We start from the raw sequence: 24,288 nt of genomic DNA, 5'->3' as shown, positions 1-24,288 counted from the left end.
ACTTTGCTTGACATAGATGGGAAGCTTGTTTCAGTGTATGGGAAGTCTCTGGGGCAGGAATCTATCTCTCCAGCATGTCCTGTTTATTGTGGTGACAAGGTTTAGGTCCCTAGAGTGTGTAGCTCGGAGTTATTGGATTTTCTTTAGGTGTACCATGCCCAGCAGCTCTGGATTTGACATAGCTTTATATGTTAGGCAGAAATCACCTCGGAGTAGGCGATATGCTATGGTGTAAAGCTGGAGTTTTTTGAGATGGTCAGTGTAGGGCATCTGTTTGAGGCCAGTAATCCTCTTTCTGAGGTACTTCTGCGGCCTTTCCAGCTGCTGCAGATGTCTTGTGAGGTACATTCCAAAAGGGGCGTTGTACTCTATAATGGGTCTAATGAGTGTCAAGTAAAGGGGAACGATGACCTCTTTTTTCCTGGATGAGAACCCTTTTGTGATGAGGTGTTCATAGGTTCATAGGTTCATACTAGGCTATCTGCCCTAGGACATTTATAAGCCTAGCCAGAATGTGTTTGGCTTTCGCCACCCATTTTAAATTTATTTTGCTATGCCCTTTTTCGAGGTTAGTATACTGTGCCTCTGTCTAACAGTGACACAGAAGTGACACCCGGGGTAAACCTACGATCTCCCAAATACAGTATTTAAATTGATTTTAACTGTGTTGCAGGAATATTAACTGAACTGGAAGTTAGTCAGTGTTTGCTGAATTTTGTTATTTGTTAGTAATTGCAGGTGTGGGGTTAGCCACAACCTTTGATTTCCTGTCCTTGCCTATTTTCTGCTTAAAAACCTCAGCTTTGTCCAGTGAAGATCTAGATGTATTCAACTGGACGTATAAGAGAATTTAAGGACTTCCTGACTACTGTGGTGATGTGATTATCAAAGAAGAGACTACTGTCCACCTGGGCCCCAAGGTCTCATCACATATTCAGTGTTAAGTAGACTACCACCTATGTGGTAGCTCATGGGTGCAGAGTTTTTACCAAAGGGGATGACAGTGCACTTTTTGGCATCGAGCTTGAGGCCATGGCTCTGACACCAGGCATCTGTCTCAGTGAGGCCCTTCTGTAGGATGTCCACATCATTTGGAGACTCTACTATGGCTCCTAGTTTGCAGTCATCTGCGAACTTCATTAGCCAGAGGCCTTCTGTGTTAGCCTGTACTTCAGAGAAGTAGATAACAAACAGGAGAGGTCCCAGGACTGAACCCTGTGGTACTCCACTTGTCACTGGTTTGATGTCAGATTTGGAGTCTGCAACTTTTACAGTGTGGGTTCTGTCAGTGAGTCAGTTGGCAACCCATCTTGTGACGTAGGGATTTATACCTAGTTTAGTGAATTTAGCTATAATTCCAGAATGGGGGATGGTGTCAAAAGCCTTGGCGAGGTCAAGATAGGCTGTGTGAACCACCTTAGCCTCATCGACTGCCTCAGAGAAGTCGATTAGGTTCAGGATGCATGATCTGCCTTTCACAAACCTGAACTGGGTGGGGTCCAGAGTTTAGAGGTTACCAATGTCTTTGTTTGAGTTCCATGATGATACATTCCATGGCCTTGCAGACCAGGCTTATCAGGTTAATAGGGCGATAGTTCCCAAGATCAGTGGCGGCTCCCCCTTTGTGGAGTGGGATAACTGTTGCTGTGTGCCATTCAGTGGGCACAAAGCTTGATGTGAGGCTATGATTGAACATGGTGCTTAGGTGGGGAGCCAGTTTGTTCTGAAGTTCGTGTAAAACGCAGCCTGGGATGTTGTCCAGTCCCATGGATGCTGTGTTTTTGGCTTTAGAGAGTGCAGCTTTTACCTGTGTAGTTGTGATTACAGGAACTCTGCATTCTTCCTGTATATATATGGGCCCTTTAGGGTGTGAGAGGGTGGTAAAGTTAGCACTGAACCTGTCTGCCAGGATGTTGGCAATATCAGTTGGTTCTGTAATTTTCATGCTGTTGTGCTGTAACTCAGAGCAGATATGGGTGTTGCCATTGAGATTCTTGACATAGCTATAGAATACTTTGTGGTTGTCCTTAGAATCAGTGGCGATTTTATTTTCATAGCTAGCTTTGGAAGCTCTTATAAGGAATCTCAGCTTCTTACTGAGGCTGACCGGGGAGCTCCACCACTCATGGGATTTTACTCTCTTTTAACAGTTTCTTCCTTCTCTTGTACAGTTTGTTTATGGCAGGGGACCACCAGATTGGCTTCCTTTTTTGGAGGATAGCTTCTTGGTTCTGTTTGGGATAGCACGATCCATGCACTCATGTAAGTGCTTATAGAGTCCATTTGTGTAGGATTCAGCAGTCGTAACTGTATTGCCCATCTGCATGGGTGTCATGAAGTTCGCCACTTCTGTCTTAAGAAGCATGAAGTTGGCTATGGAGAAATTTTTTACTGTGGTTTCCTTAATGTGGGGTGGGGGCAGGATGTGGATATCTAGGGCGATTAGCTTATGGTCGGATCTGACCAACAAGGAGTTGACTTCGGGTGTGGAACACTGGTCACTCATGTTGGTAATGACTAGGTCTAGGATATTGTTGCCCTTGGTGGGGGTGTGGATAAGTTGATCCAGTGCACTGGAATTTATGAATTCCAGAAAGCAATGAGCGAAGGAGTTAGTACATGAGTAGTTTTCCCAGTTAATGGTGGGGTAGTTGAAATCGCCCATTATTAGAGTGTTTGAACCCTAATATTTTCCAGTATATCAAGAAAAGAGGAGTGGGAATCTTGGGGCATGATGGGGGATCTGTAGCAAGCTACAGTTTGGATTGCAGTTTTGCCCAGAGTTAGTTGCACTTGGATAACCTCGGATGCATTATGCTGAGCAACAAGCCTGGAGGTGTGGATATCCTTAATGAATATGGGCACACCTCTGGCTTTGGTGTTCCTGTCCAGTTTACATGGCCGAAAAGTGTGGTATGAGTTAAAGTCTGGTAGTGCAGGGGTGCTCTTTGGATCCTTGAACCAGTTCTCAGTCACTGTACAGATATCGATGTTCTCCATTTTAAGGAGTGCCTTGAGTGAGTGCATTTTGAAATTTAGACTTCTAGCATTGAGTAGCATTACCCTCAGTTTTTGGTTGCCTGTTCCTGTTACATTTGAAACTTGTCTAAAAAAGGCACTATAGGGGCGGCAAGAGGCTTAGCCAGTATCCAGAATTCCATGGGCGACAGGTGCAGGCCATCTCTGGCAAAGCATCGTGGTCTGTCGACCATGTCGTCCCAGGCAGACAGATACTGGATCCCCTTAGAATGACACCAGAAGCTTAACCAATTGTTGAAGTCAATCAGTTTGTTCTTGTACTGCGGTATCATTCTGGGCGATGGCAGAATGCTACTCAGGGCTAGGGTCATACCTCCCTGGGCTACAAGATGGGAGAGCTCTTCCATGTCTCTTTTCATGTAGTCCAGGGAGGCATGTCTCAGGTCATTCACACCAACATGGACAATGACAGAGTCATATCTGTACTTGTTATGGAGTGACCTGAGTGCGTGGGTTATGTGGCAGATCCTGGCACCCGACAGGCAGCTGACAGTAACCTTCTCCTTGTTTAGCCTGGTGAGTGGGACATCAGTCTGCCTGACTATAGAGTCACCTATGACTAGTGTGTTGGGTACGTTGTTTTGTCTAATATATTATGTATGTTATAATATATATATATATATATATATATATATATATATATATATATATATATATATATTTGCCCATAATATCTGAGTAATTGAGTGGGATTTTCATGACAGCATCAAGGAAACATTTTCCTTCCTTCTGTGTTTTATTTCTTAAGTTTTGGATTTTTCTTGGCATATTGATTGATTTTCTTAGTATATTTTATGTTTTATTTTGTTTTCCATTTGTTTACCAGGTTAGTCTGACTGGACACAAGGTGGCCGTTTTCAGCGGAGGCTCGGGGAGAAAAGCTCCAGATACATAATAAACAATTATAAAAAATAATAAAAATAAATTATACAAACATAGCTATTTTGTACAAAGAGCATAGAAAATATAAAAGGAGTAAAATCAGAGTTTTACAATTGATGCAGCATACAGTGGTTAGAATATTGAGAAACAATTTAACAAGATAATATACAACAAATATACAATTGCTTGAACATAAATTCCAAAAGAAGTTTCCATAGACAAACAGGGTCATAAACTAGAAATCATAACTATATTGATATGATTTATGTTGCAATTATCTTGTTTTAATGATGGTATGTGTGTATTATTGTACGTGTCATATGTGCACAAATATTTGTATTAATCTATGTATTTACAGTATATTGACAAAGTACTGGGTCACATCTGAAGCTGTTGTAAAGCTTGGCAGTGAATACCATAAGTTCAGGCTATGCTATAAGAGATTAACTATGTAAAGATAACTATGTCAGCAGCCAGAACGCATTATAAACTGAATGTTTTACTGTGCACATTAAGAAATGGATAGATTGGCCCAAAATCTGGACTGGTGTGTGCTTTTTTTTTTTTTTTTATTCCTGGAGAAATGCTATTTAGAAGTGAAGAGATATATAACAAGGGAACAGTTTTAGTGGCACACCAGGCTGTGATTTTTTTGATGCCTATTGTCATGCAAAGCTGACAAAATAGTTGAATCTACCCAAGCCTGAATGTGAGACTGTAGCCCACTGAAGGAGGGAGATGGGAGGAGTAACTTGGTCAGGAATTGAAACTTGCAAAACTGCTCCTTGTGAAAAGTCTTTTTTGTCTCAGTAATTTGTTGACACTTTTGCAAGTTTCTTTCACAGAATGTGTAGTACATCAATAGGAACAACATTTGAAAAACTCAGCACATACCAGTCAATGACACATGAGCTGCAGACTCTCAAACTTGGCATTTTGTTCAGGTGGTCCATTCTAAGTGAATGGAAGTCTAGTCTGACAACAAATGGTAGGGCTATTTGTTCTCACAGTCTGTGCATTGAAACAGATTTAGCTTTCCAAAGGAATCACAATGTCTGCCCCCATGAGGGCAGACGAGTAAAAACAAAATAAAATTAGGAATGAGTACTTATTTTGCTGCAGGCAGCTTTGGGAGGTGTAGTAAATCATGGCAAGATAAAAAATATATGTTTTCTTCATCATTTGCCCGTAGTGGTCCTTTAACTAAAATGAAATGCTAGTTTGACTTGATATTGAAGACTGTTGCTTAGTTTTACAGTAATGCAGCACACAAGTGGATTCCAGATTAATTTTGTGTAAAACGTACTTGTTAGAAGCATTCGTACACTATGCTTCAAAAAAGTGATAAAATGCAGGATTTGAGATAAAGGTTTTGTTACATTTGTTGGCATGCATTTTTTCATGAACTCTGTTTAAGTTAGTCAAATGCACCCTGAGTCTTGAGTATGACTAGTATGAACATTTGGAAGTTAGTCTTAACAGGCTTATAGATATGTAAAGTCATGGCAGTAGTTTTAATTCTAATTATCTCTTGAAAATATATCTGTTAAATTATTTTAACTGTATCTGAGAACAGAATCCTAAGGATTCATAGTACCTAACATTTTTTTCTTTTTGTTTATGAATTCTACAAACCTAATACACTAAAAGTCTATACATCTAAAATTCCAAAAATCTGAAAATACTCTAGCAATTTATGGTAAATATAAACAATGACTAAATAGTAATTAAATACCCGCGGTGGTGGTGGTGCTGCGGTAGTGTTGTCGCCTCACAGTAAGACGCTGTCCGGTTCGATTCTCCGCTAGAGCATCTGAATGGGCGTACCTTCGTTGTAGGTTGTGCGTCAGGGCTGGTAACTCGGCACATAAAAATCAACTACCAATCATTAGCGGACCGGAGTTCTGCTGTGGCGACCCCTAACCGGGAAAAGCCGAAAGACACAACAACTAAATAGTAATTAAATATGTGATATATAATAATTAATTAATAAACCTTACACCATAAATATACAATTTAAAATGTATGATTTAATATATCATTTCTAAATAAATATCATTAAATTGAATAATAAATATATTGATGTACATAAACTTTAGTACACCTATGAGCTTAATATGTCTTGGGCGTCATTGAACACTTATTACTGGTTATAACCATGATTGTTTTCATATATACATAAATATATATGGATTATTCAATTTAATGATATTTATTTAGAAATTATATATTAAATCATACATTTTAAATTGTATATTTATGGTGTAAAGTTTATTAATTAATTATTATATATCACATATTTAATTACTATTTAGTAATTGTTTATATTTACCATAAATTGCTAGAGTATTTTTAAATTTTTAGAATTTTAGATAGACTTTTAGTGTATTAGGTTTGTGGAATTCATAAACAAAAAGAAAAAATGTTAGGTACTATGAATGTAATTAATCTAATTAATTATGCTAATTAATTTGAAGCATTCATTGGCTGTTATTTTAGGGCATTGTGTGACTTTGATTTTATTTTATTTTTTGGAGTTTGAATAAATTGGATCCTGCTTGAATACTGTGCTGCCTTCTTCGTTTTAACAGAATCCTAAGGCTAACAGATGCATATTTTTCTAAAAAAATGTATAGTGATGTTTTATTGATATGAAGCTGAAATTAAGTTAGTTTTGGTGTCTTTGAGTGTGTTTTGGTGATTGCTCTTCCAGATGCATATTTACTATTTGTAATAGTGTAATGGACAACAATGCATTTCTTACTGTTCTGATGGGAGCGATGTTTATTACCATTTTCTCTTCTTTAGATGGGTTTAATTACTGGACAAAGATAGATGGAGGTAATGGATGGGTTATTGAGAACCACCACAGTGATGCTCCAGAAGGATCATCAGATAAGTGCTTTGTATCATCATATGGGTAAGCATTTCTTTATTGGCTACTCATTCAACAGTACATTTTATGCTTTGTTATACATGTTTCTCAAATGTTTTGTGTTTAATAAGTCATAAAGAATGTATCTAGCTGTAGATTTAATTAAACTTGAAAATATTAATGGCAGCATATCCGTAGGCATACCTGTCAACCTCATAGTATCTGGACAAAGCCTGACAAAATGGAGAGACAAAGGCCCAAACATAGGGACACATTTTAAATATTGCTTTTATAAACTTAGAAAGTTGCTAGAGTAACAAGGTTTGTGTCAGCATAATTTTTCTGAAGGATTTGAAGTCCAAAACTGAAATTTATAACTGCGGTGGTGGTGCTGCGGTAGCATTGTCGCCTCATAGCAAGACGTTGTTCCGTTCGATTCTCAGCTAAAGCGTCTTCTGTGTGGAGGCATGCGTGAATGGGTGTACCTTCATTGAAGGTTGTGCGTCAGGGCTGGTAACCCGGTATGTAAAAATCCCCTACCAATCATTAGCGGACCGGAGTTCCGCTGTGGCGACCCCTAACTGGGAAAAGCCGAAAGACACAAACAAACAAATTTAGTGGCTTCAGTACTGCGGTGGTGGTGCTGCAGTAGCTTTGTCACCTCACAGTAAGACGCCGTCCGGTTCGATTCTCAGCTAGAGCGTCTTCTGTGTGGAGACATGCGTGACTGGGCGTACCTTCGTTGAAGGTTGTGCGTCAGAGCTGGCAACTCGGCATGTAAAAATCTACTGCCAGTCATTAGCGGACTGGAGTTCCACTGTGGCGACCCCTAACCGGGAAAAGCCGAAAGACACAACAACAAGAACAACAACATTTAGTGGCTTCAGTCCTTAGATCATCCCAGTGATTCGCCAGAAAATCATCATTTTTATGAGGAGCAGACCAGAAAATATGGGGCAAAAATCTGGACATTCTGTGAAAATGGTCAGGTGACAGGTATGTCCCTGGGAATGTATGCAGCGGCATCATGTTGAAGTTCACTTCAAGTTCCAAAGTGGCAGTGCTATATATAATTCAGTGGTGTTCACTTAACGCTTTACCTCTGTCTTTATCTATACTATGCATTTTGTTTCCTTTCTTGATTTTTTACCCCCTTTTTTGTGTTGTCTATAAAGGCAGTTATTTATTTATTTTTTGTATTTTGACAGTCATTTTCGCAAAAACATTTCAACAACAATTTGTAATTTTTTGAAGCTGCTTTTTTCTCTCTCATTCTGTTGTAATTAATAAGGCCTGGTGTGTTTGCTAGTTATCTTGGCAAATGATCACCATTATTTTCTAATGCTACTGTATCTGTGGCATTAATGACTGTCTCAGGGATAATACGACATTTTATGTTTCTGTAAATTCAGGAATTGTTAACAGTTCAAGGCAAGTAGCAGAGACATAACAGATGTAATAGTAAGCCCCCTCATGCTTTGAACACTGTACCCAATCCAGCTCTTTAACAAAGGGTTATTCCACTGAGCCACCACCAGACACCGAGGATACTCTTACTATATTACCTGAAGTCAGTGAAAAGAGAGGGAGGGGTCACATCCTTGGCACAGAAAGCAGCTTGTCAAGAACCGAGCCTTATCCCTGTACACTAACTGAGAAGGGTCTGTATTACAGTGTATTTTTTAAACTGTAAGAAGTATGAAACTCTTAATATCTAGCATTAGCACTGTACTGGTCCATAAGTTATCAGGGACAAAGCACATATAAGAGTCAACAACAGGAGTGCCCTGCAAAATTGGAGACAGTTGAGAGTGATGGGGTTGTGTCCATTTGGGGGGTACCATACTTGTATACAGCTGTGCTAAGGTTTTGGGAGAAAGCTGAGAGGAACACTAGATGACACCAAGATGAAGTTTTAAAGTATTACTTAGACTCACTTAAAAGCTAATAGAGCAACAGGTCTAGCAGCATGATGTACTTTACAAACAATTAGAAGAACAGAGCTCTAATGTCTGGCAATATTGACTGACTGTAAGGATCCTTGAGTTATGAGGGCAGACAAAGAAATAAGGAAAATATATCAGGGATGTTCTGTCAACTCACAAACAGATGTATATGTTTGAATGCATGCATGTGTATGAGGATGCCTGTGCTGATGCAATGCATGGGCCACCTGAGGTGCTTACCACAGAAGAGCAGAGGAATGCTGATTTGTTTTAATGGTAGTTACTGGCAATACAAAGACATGCACATTAGCTAATAATGAGGTCTTTCCTCATTGTGGTTAACATCTCTCTGAACTGCATTTTCTGCCATCATTGGAACAGCCCCTGTTGGTGCTAACTCTTACTGCCCATGGTGGGGTTATTTCTGAATCCTAGAGCAAATCTCCGGAAACTTCTAGTGCTCTGTGACTACTCTTCTGTGACCATTTTGGATTTTATGGTTTGTAGTTTGCATCCTTTCATTGTTTCTTTTATTTCTTTGCTGTCAGTCTTCATGTCATCCCATGATCGTCGATCTGAATTTCCATTCCATTGCTGGTTCACAAAGTTGTTACAGCAAAGTGCCCTGTTTGAAGTTTTGTTGTCTACTCTTTCTTTTACTGTATTGTTGCTCATGGGGTTTCATGTCATCCAAGAAGAATAAATGCCAGTGTGGGAGACAGATTCCCCATAACGACCATCATAAACAGTGTCTGGTTTGCCTTGGTGCTTCACATGACAATACATCCTGTTCTGCCTGTCAGACTTTTGTTCCCAAGATGCTTCGTAGTAAGCTTTCTTCTTTGGCACTTTATCTTGCGAATCAATGTCTTAAGCTTCTTGCTAAAGACACGATGGAGGGAATTTTCCTCTCTGAGGGACAGCTATCTGTGAAGAAGGCCAATAAATCTAGGCTGGAATCTTCTTCTGTACATCCTCTGCTAGATATCTCTCCCGAGGCGAGTGATAGCCCAGAGGTTCAACTGGCTTCATTGCTGGATTTTTCTGCCGTGACAGTGTTGGAGGCCGGCATGGATCTGATCTTAGGCACGTCTGAGGAGACATTGCAGATGTCTACTTCAGGCATTCAGGGGGAACTGCAGCTGATTATCTCTGAGGGGCATAGTGGTGTTCCTCAAATTTTTGTCAGAGAGGAAATTCCCTGTTACCATTATTGAATGCCGTCAAGGGTTGGAGCCTTCTAAATTTTGTAAGGCAGACGTCCCATTAAAGAAAAAGCAGAAAACTAAACAGTCCTCTACTCAGGTTGTTTAGTGCTTTGATGGCCTTAAAACCTCCTCAGGGATTTTCTGTTCCAGTCCCCTGGGTCCTCTACCCTCCATAAGCGGCCCAGAGAACAGAATTCCTCCGAGAAGGAGGCAGATTCAGATGAGGAATCCCTTGCTTACTCCTCCCGTATTCCCTCTCCTTTGTATTATGGATCGGAAGAAGAGGAATCTCCCAGTCCTGATATGGAAGAAATTTCTTTTGAGGACACTGCCTCTAGAATGATGGAGTTCTTTAAATGGGATTGTGCTCAAGTTTGAGAGATACAAAAAAGGTATGGTGAGCTACTACAGATGGATTCTCCCAGATCTTTTGCTTTACCTCCGGTTTTGGCTGCTTTGTTGGATGCTTTTTCTAATGCTTCTAAGACTTCTGACTCTCAGCCCTGCTCCCAAGAAACCTGATAGGTTCTATAGGGTGCTTGAGGACTGCAAGTTCTTGTACAAGTGTCCTTCTGCTGACCCCTTGATGGGGTCTGTAGCTTCTGACAAGCCATCTCAATTGTTTCCTTCTCCTAAGTTACTGCCTTCTGCTAAAAATTGCAGAACCATGGAAAGGCTAGGCAAGAAGGTCCTATACCACTGCCTTGGCTTTTAGGGTTGTTAGTTATCAGACTCATATGTCCAGGTACTTGTTTGACTCTGCTTTCCCAGGCCTATCAGGTGATTTCTGATCTTCCAGACTCTGAAAGTAAAACTTCTGCCCTCTCCTCTTAGGAACTTCCTCCCAGGTGGCTTATCATTCCATCAAGTGCAGTTGTGATGTAGCATATGCTTCCTCTATGGCTGCTGTCTTTGGGTCTGTGATGAGGAGATATTTTTGGCTTTGGCTGTAACCTTTGTCTGATGATATTAAGGTTTAGTTGATAGATACCTCTCTAGATAATAAACACTTGTTTGGCGAAGCTGCTGCTGCCGTGTTTAAGTCCCTTCAGGATAAGGACAAGGCTTTACAGGAACTTAAACATGTGTTTGTTTCTCCTGTGCCTAAATTTTGGAGAAATTACCCAAAAAAGCAGCCTTTATTCACAGGCAGTCTTGCCCTCCTTATAAGGGTAAAAAGTGTGGCAAGTGGGGTCCTCTTGCAAAAGCTACTTAGACTTCTGTGCCTCAGAAGTCTCCTTTTCCTGATAAACCAGGTGCTGTCTGATGATCCTATTTTTCCCAGCCACTTTCCTCTTTCTTTTCGCCTTCTTATAGGTTCATAGTTGTGTAGTAGGCTAATGGCCCTGGAGCCTTTACAAGCCTAGCCCATAGGATTATCCTGGCATTGTGCCACCCGACCTTAGTTCCCAGTGCCTCTGTCGAATAGAGTCACTGGAGTGATACCCGGGGTGAATTTTCTGTTTCCCATTCACTCATCAAGATTTCTTTTGAAGAGGGCAAGGGAGGTGCTCTGCTTGACATGTATGGGAAGTCTGTTCCATAGCATGGGCAGTCTCTGGGTTATGAACCTGTCCCTACAGCATGTTCTGTTGATTGTGGTACTGAGGTTGCAATTGTCTGGAGTGTGTGGTGCGGAAGGACTGGGATTTCTTTAGATGTAGCATTTCTAACAGAGCTGGGTCAGACATGGCTTTGTAAATCAAGCAGAGATCTCCTCTAATTAGGCAATATGAGACAGAGAATAGTCGGAGATTTTTGAGTCTCTCCATGTAGGACAAGTGTTTAAGGCCTAGGATCCTCTTTGTGAGGTACTTTTGCAGACTCTCCAGTTGTTGCAGGTGTCTAGTAAGCTACATGCCAAATGGGGCATTGTACTCGATGATTGGCCTAATGAGGGAAGAGTAGAGGGAGATAATGACCTCTTTCTTCCTGGATACAAAACCCTTAGTAATGAGATGTGCCACATAGAAGGATTTTCTGACCACAGTGGCAGTGTGGTGGTCAAAAGAGAGGTTGCTGTCAACCTGTGTTCCCAGCTCTCTTATAACGCTTTCTGTGTTCGGTGGACTACCATCGATGTGGTAATTCATGGGAACTGTTTTTTTTCCCAAAGGGGATGATGATACATTTTTTGGCATTGAGCTTAAGGCCATGGTTCCAACACCAGTCGTTGGTCTCAGTGAGGCCTTTCTGTAGGATGTCAACATCACTTTAGGAGTTAATAATAGCTCCCAACTTGTAATCGTCTGCGAACTTTGTCAGCCAGAGTCCCTTTGTGTTGGCCTGGACTTCAAAGAAGTCGATACCAAACAGGAGAGGACCCAGAACCAAACCCTGTGGGACTCCACTCATGACTGGTCAGCAGTCTGACTTGGAGTCAGCTCCTTTCACACTGTGGGTTCTATCTGTGAGCCAGTTTGCAACCCACCTAGTGATACAGGGGTTGATACCTAGCTTAGTGAGTTTTTGAGTGGGGAATGTTATCAAAGGCCTTGGCCAGGTCAAGGTAGGCTGTATGACCCACCTTGCTTTCATCCACAGCTCTGGTGGCTGACACAAGTCGACCAGGTTGAGCAGGCATTATCTACCCTTCACAAAACCAAACTGTGTGGGATCCAGAGTTTGTAGATTCCCTATATCTTTGTTTATTAGGTCCACAATGATGCATTCCATAGCTTTGCATATCAGACTCATCAGACTAATGGGACAGTTCACTCTGTAGTTCATGTAGAACACAGCCAGGGATATTGTCAGGTCCCATAGAAGCTGTATTATTGGCCTTGGACAGTGCTGTTTTAACCTGTATAGCAGTAATACTGGGTACCTGGCAGTCTACTGGTGTTGTGATTGGTCCTTTGGGGGGCGGGGGGTAAAGTTGGCACTGAATCTGTCAGCCAGTATACCTGCAATATCTGTTGGCTCGGTGTAGGAGGTACCATTGTGCAGTAGCTTAGAGCAAATCTGGGTATTGCTATGGTGATTCTTTATATAATTATAGAAGGCATTGTGGTTATCTTTACTATCTGCTTCAGTTCTGTTTTCATAGCTAGCTTTAGAGGATTTGATGAGTGATCTCAACTTGATGTTGAGGCTGATAAGGGAGTTTTTCCAGTCTTGGGACTTCATCTTATTCTGCATCAGTTTGTTTATGGCAGGGGACCACCAGATTGGCATCCTTTTTTTTGGAAGAGAGCATCTTGGTTCTGTTGGGTATGGCGAGAGCCATGCATTTGTGTATGTGTTCGTACAGTGCACTGGTGTACGATTCGGCGGTCATGCAGCTATTCTCCATTTGCATGGGTGCCATGAAGTTAGCTACGTCTGTTTTTAGGAGCACAAAGTTAGCTTTGGAGAAGTTTTTCATGGGAGTTACCTTTGCGGGGGTGGGGTGGGGGTGTGGATTTCCAAGTTGATTAGTTTTTGGTTGGATCTAACCAGGGAGGAGTTGACTATTGGTGTAGAGCAATGGTTGCCCATGTTAGTAATGACCATGTCAAGGATGTTGTTACCTCTAGTGGGGGTAAGAATGAGCTGGTCCAGGGCATTGGAATTAATGAATTCCAGGAAACTTGTGGCAAGTGTATTGGTACATGAGTAGTTTCCCTGTTAATGGAGGGGTAACTGAAGTCGCCCAGTATGAAAATGTTAGGTTGGACCCTAATATTCTCCAGGGTGCTTAGAAACGTGGAGTGTGAGTCTTGGGACATGGTTGGGGACCTATAGCAGACTATGACCAGAATCGCTGTCTTACCCAATGTTAGCTGCACCTGAAGTATCTCTGATGCGTTATGTTGGGCTGCCAGTCTGGAGGTGTGCGCATCCTTTATGAATATGGAAACACCACCGCCTTTGGAGCTTCAGTCCAAGTTCTTGGGCCAAAAGGTGTGGAATGAGTTATAGCCTGGTAGTGCAGGGGTGCTATCTGCTGCTTTGAACCAAGTCGCTGTTACAGCACAGATGTCGATATTCTTCATTTTAAGGAGTGCTTTGAGTGAGTGCATTTTGAGATTTAGACTTCTAGTGTTGAGCAGCATGACCCTCAGATTGCATTTGTTTGTAGCTGTTACGGTGGTAATTTGGTCTTTGGAGCATCGCCTAAAAAAGGCACTATAGGGGTGGCAAGAGCCTTGGCCAGTATCCGGAAGCCCAGGGGTGACAGATGCAGGCCATCTCTGGCAAAGCATCGGGGTCTGTCAGTCATGTCATCCCAGGCAGACAGATACTCGATCCCCTTAACTTAGCCAAATGTTGAAATCAGTCATTTTCTGCTTGTACTGTGGTATCATTCTGTTTGGCTAAAGATTACTCAGGATTCCTGTGTACTATCCATTATCTGCCAGGGGTATTTCAAGGTCTGGAAGTCTCTTCCCTCTTTTATGGGAATTCCACAGCTCCCTCAGGAACAGCTGTCCTTCTTTCCCGGGGTACTTCCAGATCTTTTGACTCAGAGTACTATTCAGGAGGTGCCTATGTCCCAAAGGGGGCACGGGTTTTAGTCAGGATGTTTCTGCTACCCAGGAAAGAGGGTTTCTGGAGACCAATTCTAGACCTGTCTCATCTGAACACTTTCAGAAAAGTGCTCCCCTTTTAAATATAGTCCCTTCAGACTTCGTTCCCTGTTTTGCTTCCTCAGGCTTATAAGGTGTCTCGAAATCTCAAGAATACTTATCTTCATATCCCTATTCATCCCCTTTTCAGGACTTTTTACATTTCTCTGTTACTTACTGGTATTTTCAGTTCTGTGCTTTGCCCTTTCTACTGCCCCAAGGGTATTCACCAAAAGGCTCGCTACTGTGATTATTTTTTGCAGACTTCAGGGGATCCAAGTCTTTCCTTACTTGTACGACCTCCTGTTTCAGGCATCCTCTCCAGAGATCTTGTTGCAAAGTCTTTATTTTGCCATTTACCTTCTGCAAAGCCTGGGGTTCACAATAAACTTCAAAAAGTATTTTCTGACTCCTTCTCAGGACCATGTTTTTCTGGGGTGCAGGATCTGTGCCTATGCTTGGAACCCCGCCTCCTCCCAAGGCCTTAACACTCATTTCCTTTTTTCAAACTCTTCTTTCTCTGTCCTCTCTCACAGTCTTTGTTTTGGAAAAATTGACTTAGGCTCCCTGTTGAGCCTGCAGCTTCAGCTTCCTTGCAACATTGCTCTTGGAAGACTGTACTTTTGCTAGCCCTTACTTTTGCCAGATGGGTGTCTGAACTTCATGTCCTTATAGCGTGTACTCCTTTTTTGATGTATCATAAGGATTAGGTGTTCTTGCATACTAGTCCTTCTTTTATACCCAAGGTGGTGAATAAGTTGTCCCTTAATCAGTCTATTATTAATTTGCCCTCTTTGTCCCCTTCTCTGCATTGTGAGAAGGTACTGCACATGTTGGAAGTGCATGGACAACTCATATTTTATTTGGATAAGATGAAGATTATATCAGCTCTTTGTTTCCTTTTATCCTAGGTCCTTAAGATTAGCTGTGTCCAAGGATACTACTTATTCTTGGATCTCTAAAGCTATTTCTTTTTGCTATTCCTTTCATGGTAAGAGCCTTACTTATTCTGTTAAGGCTCATTCTACTAGAGCTGTGGCTTCTTCTGTTGTTCTTTTTTTAAGTGTTTGGATACTAACTCTGTTCTTGAGGCAGCTACCTGGAATTCTGTGCATACTTTTACCGAGCACTACAAGTTGGATGGAATCTGTAGAGCTAGGGCTGGTTTTGTAGGGCCATCCTTCATGGCTTCCCAGAGGGCTGCGCTAGTCCTTCCTCCTCCCTGTCTTCTTCCTGAGCTTTGGCAGTCTCCGGGTCTATGGTTAATCATTGAACTGCACATTGATCGACGGCTGTTTGCCAGATACTAATTGTCGAAACTTCCTTTAATCGAATGTCCATATAATCGTAACAATTTTCCTGATGAAACTTGCCCTTTCACCACTGTATTGCGACATTGGGGTTGGTATATATAGTCAGCGGGGGTGTGGGGTGAGCAGCCCCCTACAAGAGGGCCATTAGTATAACACTAGACACTTTTCAGCCCCCCAACAGCCCCCAGTAATTATATATACCAACTCCAAGGTTGCTCTACAGTGGGGATAGGGCAGATTTGCTTATAGGTATGCTACCGGTAAGTAAGTATTTGGTGACGCTTCCTTCATGGTGGCCAACTGTCATTGTTTGATGAAAATCGTTATGATGATATGGCCTTTTGATTAACGGAGGTTCCGACAGTTAGTATTTGGTGAACAGCCATTCGATGAATGTGCTGTTTGATGATTATCCATAGACCCTGCACTTTCCCTAGTGTAATGAATACTGCAACAGTGAAAAGGAAGGACATAGTACAGTTGTGTAAAATCTTACCATAACAGTAGATGTCCTTCTCTTCACTGTTGTAGCATTCACTTCCTCCCTCCTCCCCCTGGTCCATTAATGTTCTGGATGTACTGAATACCTCTTTTTTCCTTGGAGTGGCACTCCTACTGGGGCTCTCGGTTCTGTAGATGGTACATCCGGACGTCACCTTTATGCCCTACACTATGCAAGGAGCATACGCATGATGTACAGCATGCCTTAAAGCAAACTACAGGCTTTGGTATACTGGCTGGAAGCCGGGCCATCCTTGGCAGGGGATCCCTAGTGTAATAAACTGCAACAGTGAAGAGAAGGACATCTACCATTATGGTAAGATTTTTTACAGCTGTACTTTCTTATTTATTGATCAGTGTTTGTGTATGACCCTAACATAAGTGGAAGGTAAGTCTATATAATTTAGCACAGTAGTGAATTTATTGACCTGTATGTTATTTTATAGTTTGGTATATTAGTAAGCCATTCTCAGTGACATCAGAACATTGGCACATGAGGTACCAGCTCATATGCATGGACCGTGTTCTTGCATCCCTGGTACGTGGCAGTGTGTCTGATCTCTTTTCAGTGGGAATATCTCCCTGTGCCTCTGGTTCTTATCAGGATGGGTGGAGAACATCCCTTTCAGCCCTTCTGCATTCGGACCACATGTTTCTTTGTTCTCCCTGTGAACTTGGTTAACTTATTCGGCTCTTGATGATGGATGACTGAGAAGGATGTAGGAGAACACTGTTAATAGACAGAATCAAGCTTCTGCTGCTGTTCATTAGCCTGACTAAGTTCTTCTTACAAACAGGAACTTGGCACCCTTTTTCTTCCTGATTCCTAATGGTCCCTGATGCATTGGCAATAGCCCTGGCCATTGAAGATTTTTTCCTTATTTGTCCCTGGAAGTGAGGGCAGTTCTATGCCCATCAAGACATGTTGTAGTTCTTGAAATCATAACTGTGTAGCCTTATAGTACATTTGTGCTTGTGCATCCCTAACCCTCATTCCATTTGGTGCCATACCAGGGTTGTAGTACATTCCTTTGCTCACTTTACAGTTAGCCACTATCCTTTGGCCCTGTTTAGTCAAACAAGCTAACATCACCTTTTTGGGGGGTTTCAATGGGCACAAGCCCTCACACCCCCCAGCTCTTGCTCACTTTTAACTTCTAGGTCATTAAATCTTGGGGTAAGTTGCACATTGTCAAATGGTCTCTTTAGATCATTGTTGGCTGAAAAGCAAAAAGTCAGTCCAACAAATACTCCTAGCAGACCTCTCGACTTACAGCTCTAGCTCACTGTTGGATATCTTATTTTCTCTGGACAATGTTCATACTATCTTCCATCTGTGAACATTCTGAAAACTGACCTTGTGTCTAAAAGAACACAGTCCTATCAGATACTGTGTTCCCTTTGACAGGACAGAATAGCGTAGACTTTGGTGCCATTCTCAGTAAGCTGCACAGAGAATCAAATGCTTGCCGGTGTGTTTCCTCCCCATCTGCACATTCTGGTGCCTGCTGAGAAAACTTCATCCAGAAAGGCAGTTAATTCTGATAATTCCTTGGTCACTTAGCTGCAGTTCCCAGATTTATGACGCTATAAGAGACTGCACACCAGTAATTGCAGAGAGAATTCAAATCTCTGTAACCATGAACACCTGTGGGCAAGCTCCTCAAATTTAACCATTCTCCTCTGGCCCTACCAGTGGGAATTTCTGATGTTCTGGAATTTGCCATAAAGCAGTTCACTAAGACTAGCTGAAAAGCCAAATGAACAATGCTATTCATTTGAGTGAACAAATTCCCTCATTTTCTTAATTATTGAGTCTACATATAGGTTCATAGGGTGGTACTAGGCTATCGGCCCTAGGGCCTATACAAGCCTAGCCAGAACAATTCCCTGGATATTTCTTCCCGCAATATTTATTTCCCTGGACCCCTGTCTAGCAGGGCGACTGACGTGATCCCTGAGGTGAATTTCCTATCTCCTGTCAGATTGTCAAGGTTCCTTTTGAAGAGGGCCAAGGAGGCGCTCTGCTTGACATATATGGGCAGTCTATTCCAGAGTATGGGGAGTCTCTGGGTCAGGAACCTATGGAACCTATCCCTCCAGCATGTTTTGTTCATTGTAATGACAAAATTTAGATCCCCTGGAGCATGTGGCTCTGAGGAATTGGGATTTCTTTGTGGAGCATGTCCAACAGCTCAGGGTTTTTACATGTCCTTGTATGTTAAGCAGAGGTCACCTCTGAGTAGACGATATGCCACAGAGTATAGCTGGAGTTTTTTTTAGATGGTCAGCATAGGGCATCTGCTTTAGGCCTGTGATTCTTATAGTGAGGTATTTCTGTGGCCTTTCCAGCTTTTGCAGATGTCTTATGAGGTACATACCAAACGGGGCATTTGTACTGTATAATGGGTCTAATGAGGGATGAGTACAGTGGGACAATGACCTCCTTTTTTCTGGATGAAAATCCCTTAGTGATGAGGTGTGCCACATAGAAGGATTTCCTGACTGTTGTGGCGATGTGGTTATTGAAGTGAGACCACTGTCCACCTGTGTCCCTAAGTCTCTCATCACACTTTCGATGTTTAGTGTACTGCCACCTATGTGGTAATTCATGGGTACATGCTTTTTCCCAAGGGGATAGCTATACATTTCTTGGCATTAAGCTTGAGCCCATGGTTCTGGCACCAAGCATCTGTTTCTGTAAGGCCCTTTTGTAGAATATCCACATCTTTTGGGGATTCAGTAATGGCTCCCAGTTTGCAGTCATCTGCGAACTTTGTTAGCCAGAGTCCCTTAGTATTGGCCTGTACTTCAGAGAAGTAGATCCAAAACAAGAGCGGTCCTAGGACTGAACCCTGAGGTACTCCAGTTGTCACCTGTCTGGAGCTGGATTTGGAGTCGGCTACTTTTACATTCTGGGTTCTGTCAGTAAGCCAGTTGACAACCCATCGAGTGACGTAGGGATTTATGCCCAGCTTAGTAAGTTTGTCTATGATTCCAGAGTGGGGGATGGTGTCAAAGGCCTTGGCAAGGTCCAGATAGGCTGTGTGGACCTCCTTACCCTCGTACACAGCTCTGGAGACTGATTTGAAGAAGTCATTCAGGTTCAGGAGACAAGATTGGCCCTTCACGAACCCAAACTGGGTGGGGTCCAGTGTTTGAAGGTTGCCAATGTCTTTGTTTATAAGTTCCATGATAATGCGTTCCATGCCCTTGCAGATCAGGCTAGTCAGACTGATGGGACGGTAGTTCCCGGGATCCAAGTTGGATCCCCCTTTGTGGAGTGGGATAACTGTAGCTGTGTGCCACTCAGTGGGCATGAAGCCTGAGGTGAGACTTGATTAAACATGACACTTAGGTGAGGTGACAGTTCATTTTGTAGTTCATGTGGTACACAGCCCGGGATGTCATCTGGTCCCGTGGATGCTGTATTCTTAGCTTTGGAGAGTGTGGTTTCTACCTGTGTGGCCGTGATTACTGGAATTTGGCAATCTTTTGGTAGTGAGATGGGCCCTTTAGGGGGTGAGAGTGGGGTGAAGTTGGCACTAAATCGATCTGCCAGGATATTGGCAATATCCTTGGGATCAGTATATTTAATGCCATTCTGTTGTAGCTCAGAGCAGATCTGAGCATTGCCATTTAGATTTTTAACATAACCATAGAATGCCTTGTGGTTTTCTTTAGAATCTTTAGCAATTTTATTTTCGTAACTTGCTTTGGAGGATTTTATGAAGGATCTCAGCTTCTTAATGACGCTGATAAGAGAGTTTTTTGCATCCTGGGATTTTCCTCTTTTCTGCAACAGTTTCTACCTTCTGTTGTATAGTTGGTTTATGGCAGTGGACCACCAGATTGGCTTCCTTTTTTTGGAGGAGAGCGTCTTGGTTCCATTTGAAATGGCACATTGATGCATGAGTGTATGTGCTCGCATAGTGTCTTAGTGTAGGATTCAGCAGTCGAACTTTCAGTTCCCGTCTGCATAGGTGTCATGAAGTTTGTCACTTCTGACTTGAGTAGCATGAAGTTGGCTTTGGAGAAGTTTTTTTACAGAGGTTTCCTTACTGGGAGGTGGGGGTGGGATGTGGATGTCAAGGGTGATTAGCTTATGGACAGACTGTGACCACAGGTGTAGAGCATCTATCTCCCATGTTGATAATGACCAGGTCTAGGATATTGGATCCCCTGGTGGGACAGTGGATTAGATGATCCAGGGCATTGGAATTTATGAATTCCAAGAACCGTTAGGAAAAGGTGTTGGTACCCGAGTAGTTTTCCCAGTTAATGGCAATGTAGTTGAAATCATCCAGTATTAGGGTGTTTGGTGTTATCTTAATATTTTCCACTATGTTTAAAAAGGTGTAGTGAGAATCTTGGGGTTTGGTGGGGGATCTGTAGCAAGCTACAGTTTGGATTGTAGTCTTACCTAGTGTTAGTTGCACCTGGAGAATTTCGGATGCATTGTGTTGGGCAACTAGCCTGGAGGTGTGAATATCCTTGGTGAATATGGACACTCCTCCACCTTTAGTGTTTCAGTCTTGGTTGGGTGGCCAAAAAGTGTGGTAAGAGTTGTAGCCTGATATTGCAGGGGTGCTCGCTGGAGCCTTGAACCAGCTCTAAGTTACTGCACAGATATCGATGTTCTCCATTTTTAGGAGTGCATCGAGAGAGTGCATTTTGAGGTTTAGAGTTCTAGCATTGAGTAACATTACCTTCAGATTTTGCATGCTTGTATCTGTTATGGTGGTGGTTTTGTCCTTTGAACCTTGCCTAAAAAAGGCACTACATGGGTGGCAAGAGCTTTAGCCAGTAAGCTGAATCTCAGGGGTGACAGGTGCAGACCATCTCTGGCAAAGCGTCATGGTTTGTCGATCATGTCGTCCCAGGCAGACCGATACTGAATCCCCTTTGAATGACATCAGAAGCTTAGCCAGTTGTTGAAGTCAATCATTTTGTCCTTATACTGTGGTATCATTCTGGGCGAAGGTAGGATGCTACTCAGGGCTAAGGTCATACCTGTCTGGGCCATATGATCCGAGAGCTCTTCCATGTTTCTTTTCATGTAGTCAGGGAGGTACATCTCAAGTCATTCAGTCCAACATGGACAATGACATATCTCTTAGATTTCCAGATATCTGTTCATTGTGAGGGTGTTGAGACTGAACACGGTTAGCATTGTCTCTCATTGCCCAATTCCATGCTGTAATTCTCAGCTGGAGTTACTCCTTTGTGGGGGTTTCTTATCCCCTGTGATTCCTCTGCATTTTCTGTGGGTACTCCGATTTCTTCCTGCATCCCAAAGACAAACAATTGGGTAAATCAGCTGTCCTTCAAATTACATGTACATGTGTTTGTGTGTATGCATGTCACACAGTGCACAGGTATCCTGAACAGAACTGGCTGTCTATCTTGCTTTGGGTGGTTGCTGGGATTCTGCTTGACCTTGAGTATGTATATAGGTTCATAGGTAGGTACTAGGCTATCGGTCCTGGGGCCTATATAAGCCTAGCCAAAAGAGTTCTCTGACTTTCGCTACCCAAGAAAAGTTATTTTCCTGCGGCCCTGTCTAGCAAAGCCACAGAAGTGATCCCCAGGGTGAATTTCCTATTTCCCATCCAATTGTCGAGATTCCTCTTAAAGAGGATTAATGAGGAGCTTTGCTTGACATGCATGGGTAGTCTGTTCCAGAGCATAGGAAGCCCTCTGGGATAGGAATCTATCCTTGCAGTATGTTCTGTTTATTGTGGTGGCAAGGTTTAGGTCCCTGGAGTGTGTGGCTCGGAGGAATTGGGGTTTCTTTAAGCATAGCATGTCCAACAGATGTGGGTTTGACATGGCTTTGTATGTTAGGCAGAGGTCGCCTCCGAGTAGGCGATAAGCGACAAAGTAGAGCTGTAGTGTTTTGAGACGGTCTGCGTATGTCATCTGTTTGAGGCCAATAATCCTCTTAGTGAGGTATTTCTGTGGCCTTTCTAGTTGTTGTAGATGTCTTGCGAGGTACATGCCAAATAAGGTGTTGTACTCTATAATGGGTCTGATGAGGGATGAGTAGAGAGGAACAATGACCTCTTTTTTTTTTCTGCAGGTGAACTTCTTTGTGATGAGGTGTGCCACGTAGAAGGATTTCCTGACTACTGTGGTGATGTGATTATCAAAGGAGAGACTACTGTCCACCTGTGTCCCAAGGTCTCTTATCACACTTTCAGTGTTTAGTAGGTGACTGCCTATGTGGTAGTTCATGGGTACAGTGTTTTTCCCAAAGGAGATGACAATGCACTTCTTGGCATTGAGCTTGCGACCATGACTTTGAGATCAAGCATCAGTCTCAGTGAGAAACCTTTTGTAGAATGTCCACATCATTAGGTGATTCTATTATGGCATCTAGTTTGCAGTCATCTGCTAACTTCGTTAGCCAAAGACCTGTCATATTAACCTGGACTCCTGAGAAGTAGATGCCAAACAGGAGAGGACCCAGGACTGAGCCCTGTGGTACTCCACTTGTCACTGGTCTGAAGTTGAATTTGGAGTCGGCTGCTTTCACTGTGTGGGTTCTGTCAGTGAGCCAGGTGGCCACCCATCTTGTGACATAGGGATTTATACCCAGTCTAGTGAGTTTATCTATAATTCCTGAGTGGGGGATGGTGTTGAAAGCCTTGGCGAGGTCAAGATAGGCTGTGTGCATCACTTTACCCTTGTCCACAGCTCTGGTGACTGCTTCAAATAAGTCATTCAGGTTTAGGAGACATGACCTACCTTTTACAAACCCAAACTGAGTTGGGTCCAGAGTTTGGTGGTTACCTATGTCCTTGTTTATAAGCTCCAAGATGATACTTTCCATGGCTTTGCGGACCAGTCTCATCAGGCTAATTGGGTGCTAGTTCTCGGGGTCCATGGTGGAGCTCCCTTTGTGGAGTGGGATAACTGTCGCTATGCGCCACAAAGCCTGAAGTGAGGCTATGACTGAACATGGTACTTAGGAGGGGTGCCAGTTCGTTTTGTAGTTCATGCAGAACGCAGCCTGGGATGTTGTCAGGTCCCATGGATGCTGTGTTCTTGGCTTTGGAGAGTGCGGTCTTTACTTGTGCAGCCGTGATTACAGGCGCTTTGCATTCTTCTGGTATAGTGATGGGCCCTTTGGGGGTGGGGGGTGAAGTTTGCACATAACCTATCTGCCAGGATGTTGCAATATCAGTTGGTTCTGTATATCTAGTGCCATTGTGCTTTAGCTCAGAGCAGATCTGAGTGTCGCAATTGAGATTCTTGATATAGCTGTAGAATACTTTGTGGTTGTCTTTGGAATCGGTGGCAATTTTATTTTCGTAACCTTGCGATATACCCTGCAATGGAGTGAGTGTTCAGTTTGAGTTTTCATTTTCTACTTTATGTGGTGTTGGCCATTATTTATTTATTTTTTCTGTGACCTCATTGCGTGTAGGACTTTGATGCATTGCTGTCTGATTAACCAACTTTTGAAAGCAGTTCTGCATCTTAAGCCTTAAAAAAAAACTTTCATTTTCCTGACACTTTAGTTTTCTAACTAATGTGCTGTTTATGTGTATTTTGAGCTTGCTGACTCAACAGGACTGCCTCTTAAGACTTGGGGCAGAAAGATCCTTATCTTTTGTTTCACAGTTATATTTTTTTCTGGTCCTTTCAAATAATAGTCATTGTTTTTGTCCTAACATTTGTCCCAGAAGAGAGTGATCGTTCAGCTTGTATTTTTTTCCTTAGAGGCTCAGAGTGAGAAAATGTCTCTTTTGCCTTCTGGTCAAGAACTATAAAGCTGCACTTCTGTCTTGGATCAGCTGTTGATTTTTTTTCTATATTTTTTCAGCAGGAGAACAAGACATACATAGTGCATTATTTTCCTCCTTTAAATTGTTAGTCATTTTTGGAAATGTGGTAATGGTCTTTTCTACCAAATTGGTGTCCGTGTCTTGTGTTACATTTATGAATGTGTCTGCAACTGATATTTAC

General features: G+C 42.4%; 1 protein-coding gene across 1 annotated transcript in view; it reads left to right on the top strand.

Annotated features, from left to right (window-relative positions):
* Window positions 1–24,288, top strand: part of LOC122804302 (F-box only protein 27-like) — a 643,152-nt gene that overhangs the window by 136,228 nt on the left and 482,636 nt on the right. The window contains exon 2 of the mRNA XM_044074092.1: window positions 6,730–6,841. Coding sequence (XP_043930027.1) covers window positions 6,730–6,841 — 112 coding nt within the window. The remainder of the gene's footprint in view (window positions 1–6,729; window positions 6,842–24,288) is intronic.

This window comes from Protopterus annectens, chromosome 6.part0 (assembly GCF_019279795.1).
Source record: "Protopterus annectens isolate FY-2018-M chromosome 6.part0, PAN1.0, whole genome shotgun sequence".
In the NCBI taxonomy this organism is placed as follows: Eukaryota; Metazoa; Chordata; order Ceratodontiformes; family Protopteridae; genus Protopterus; species Protopterus annectens.
Note: the sequence above shows the minus strand (reverse complement) of the source record. Positions and strands in the feature narration are given on the sequence as shown.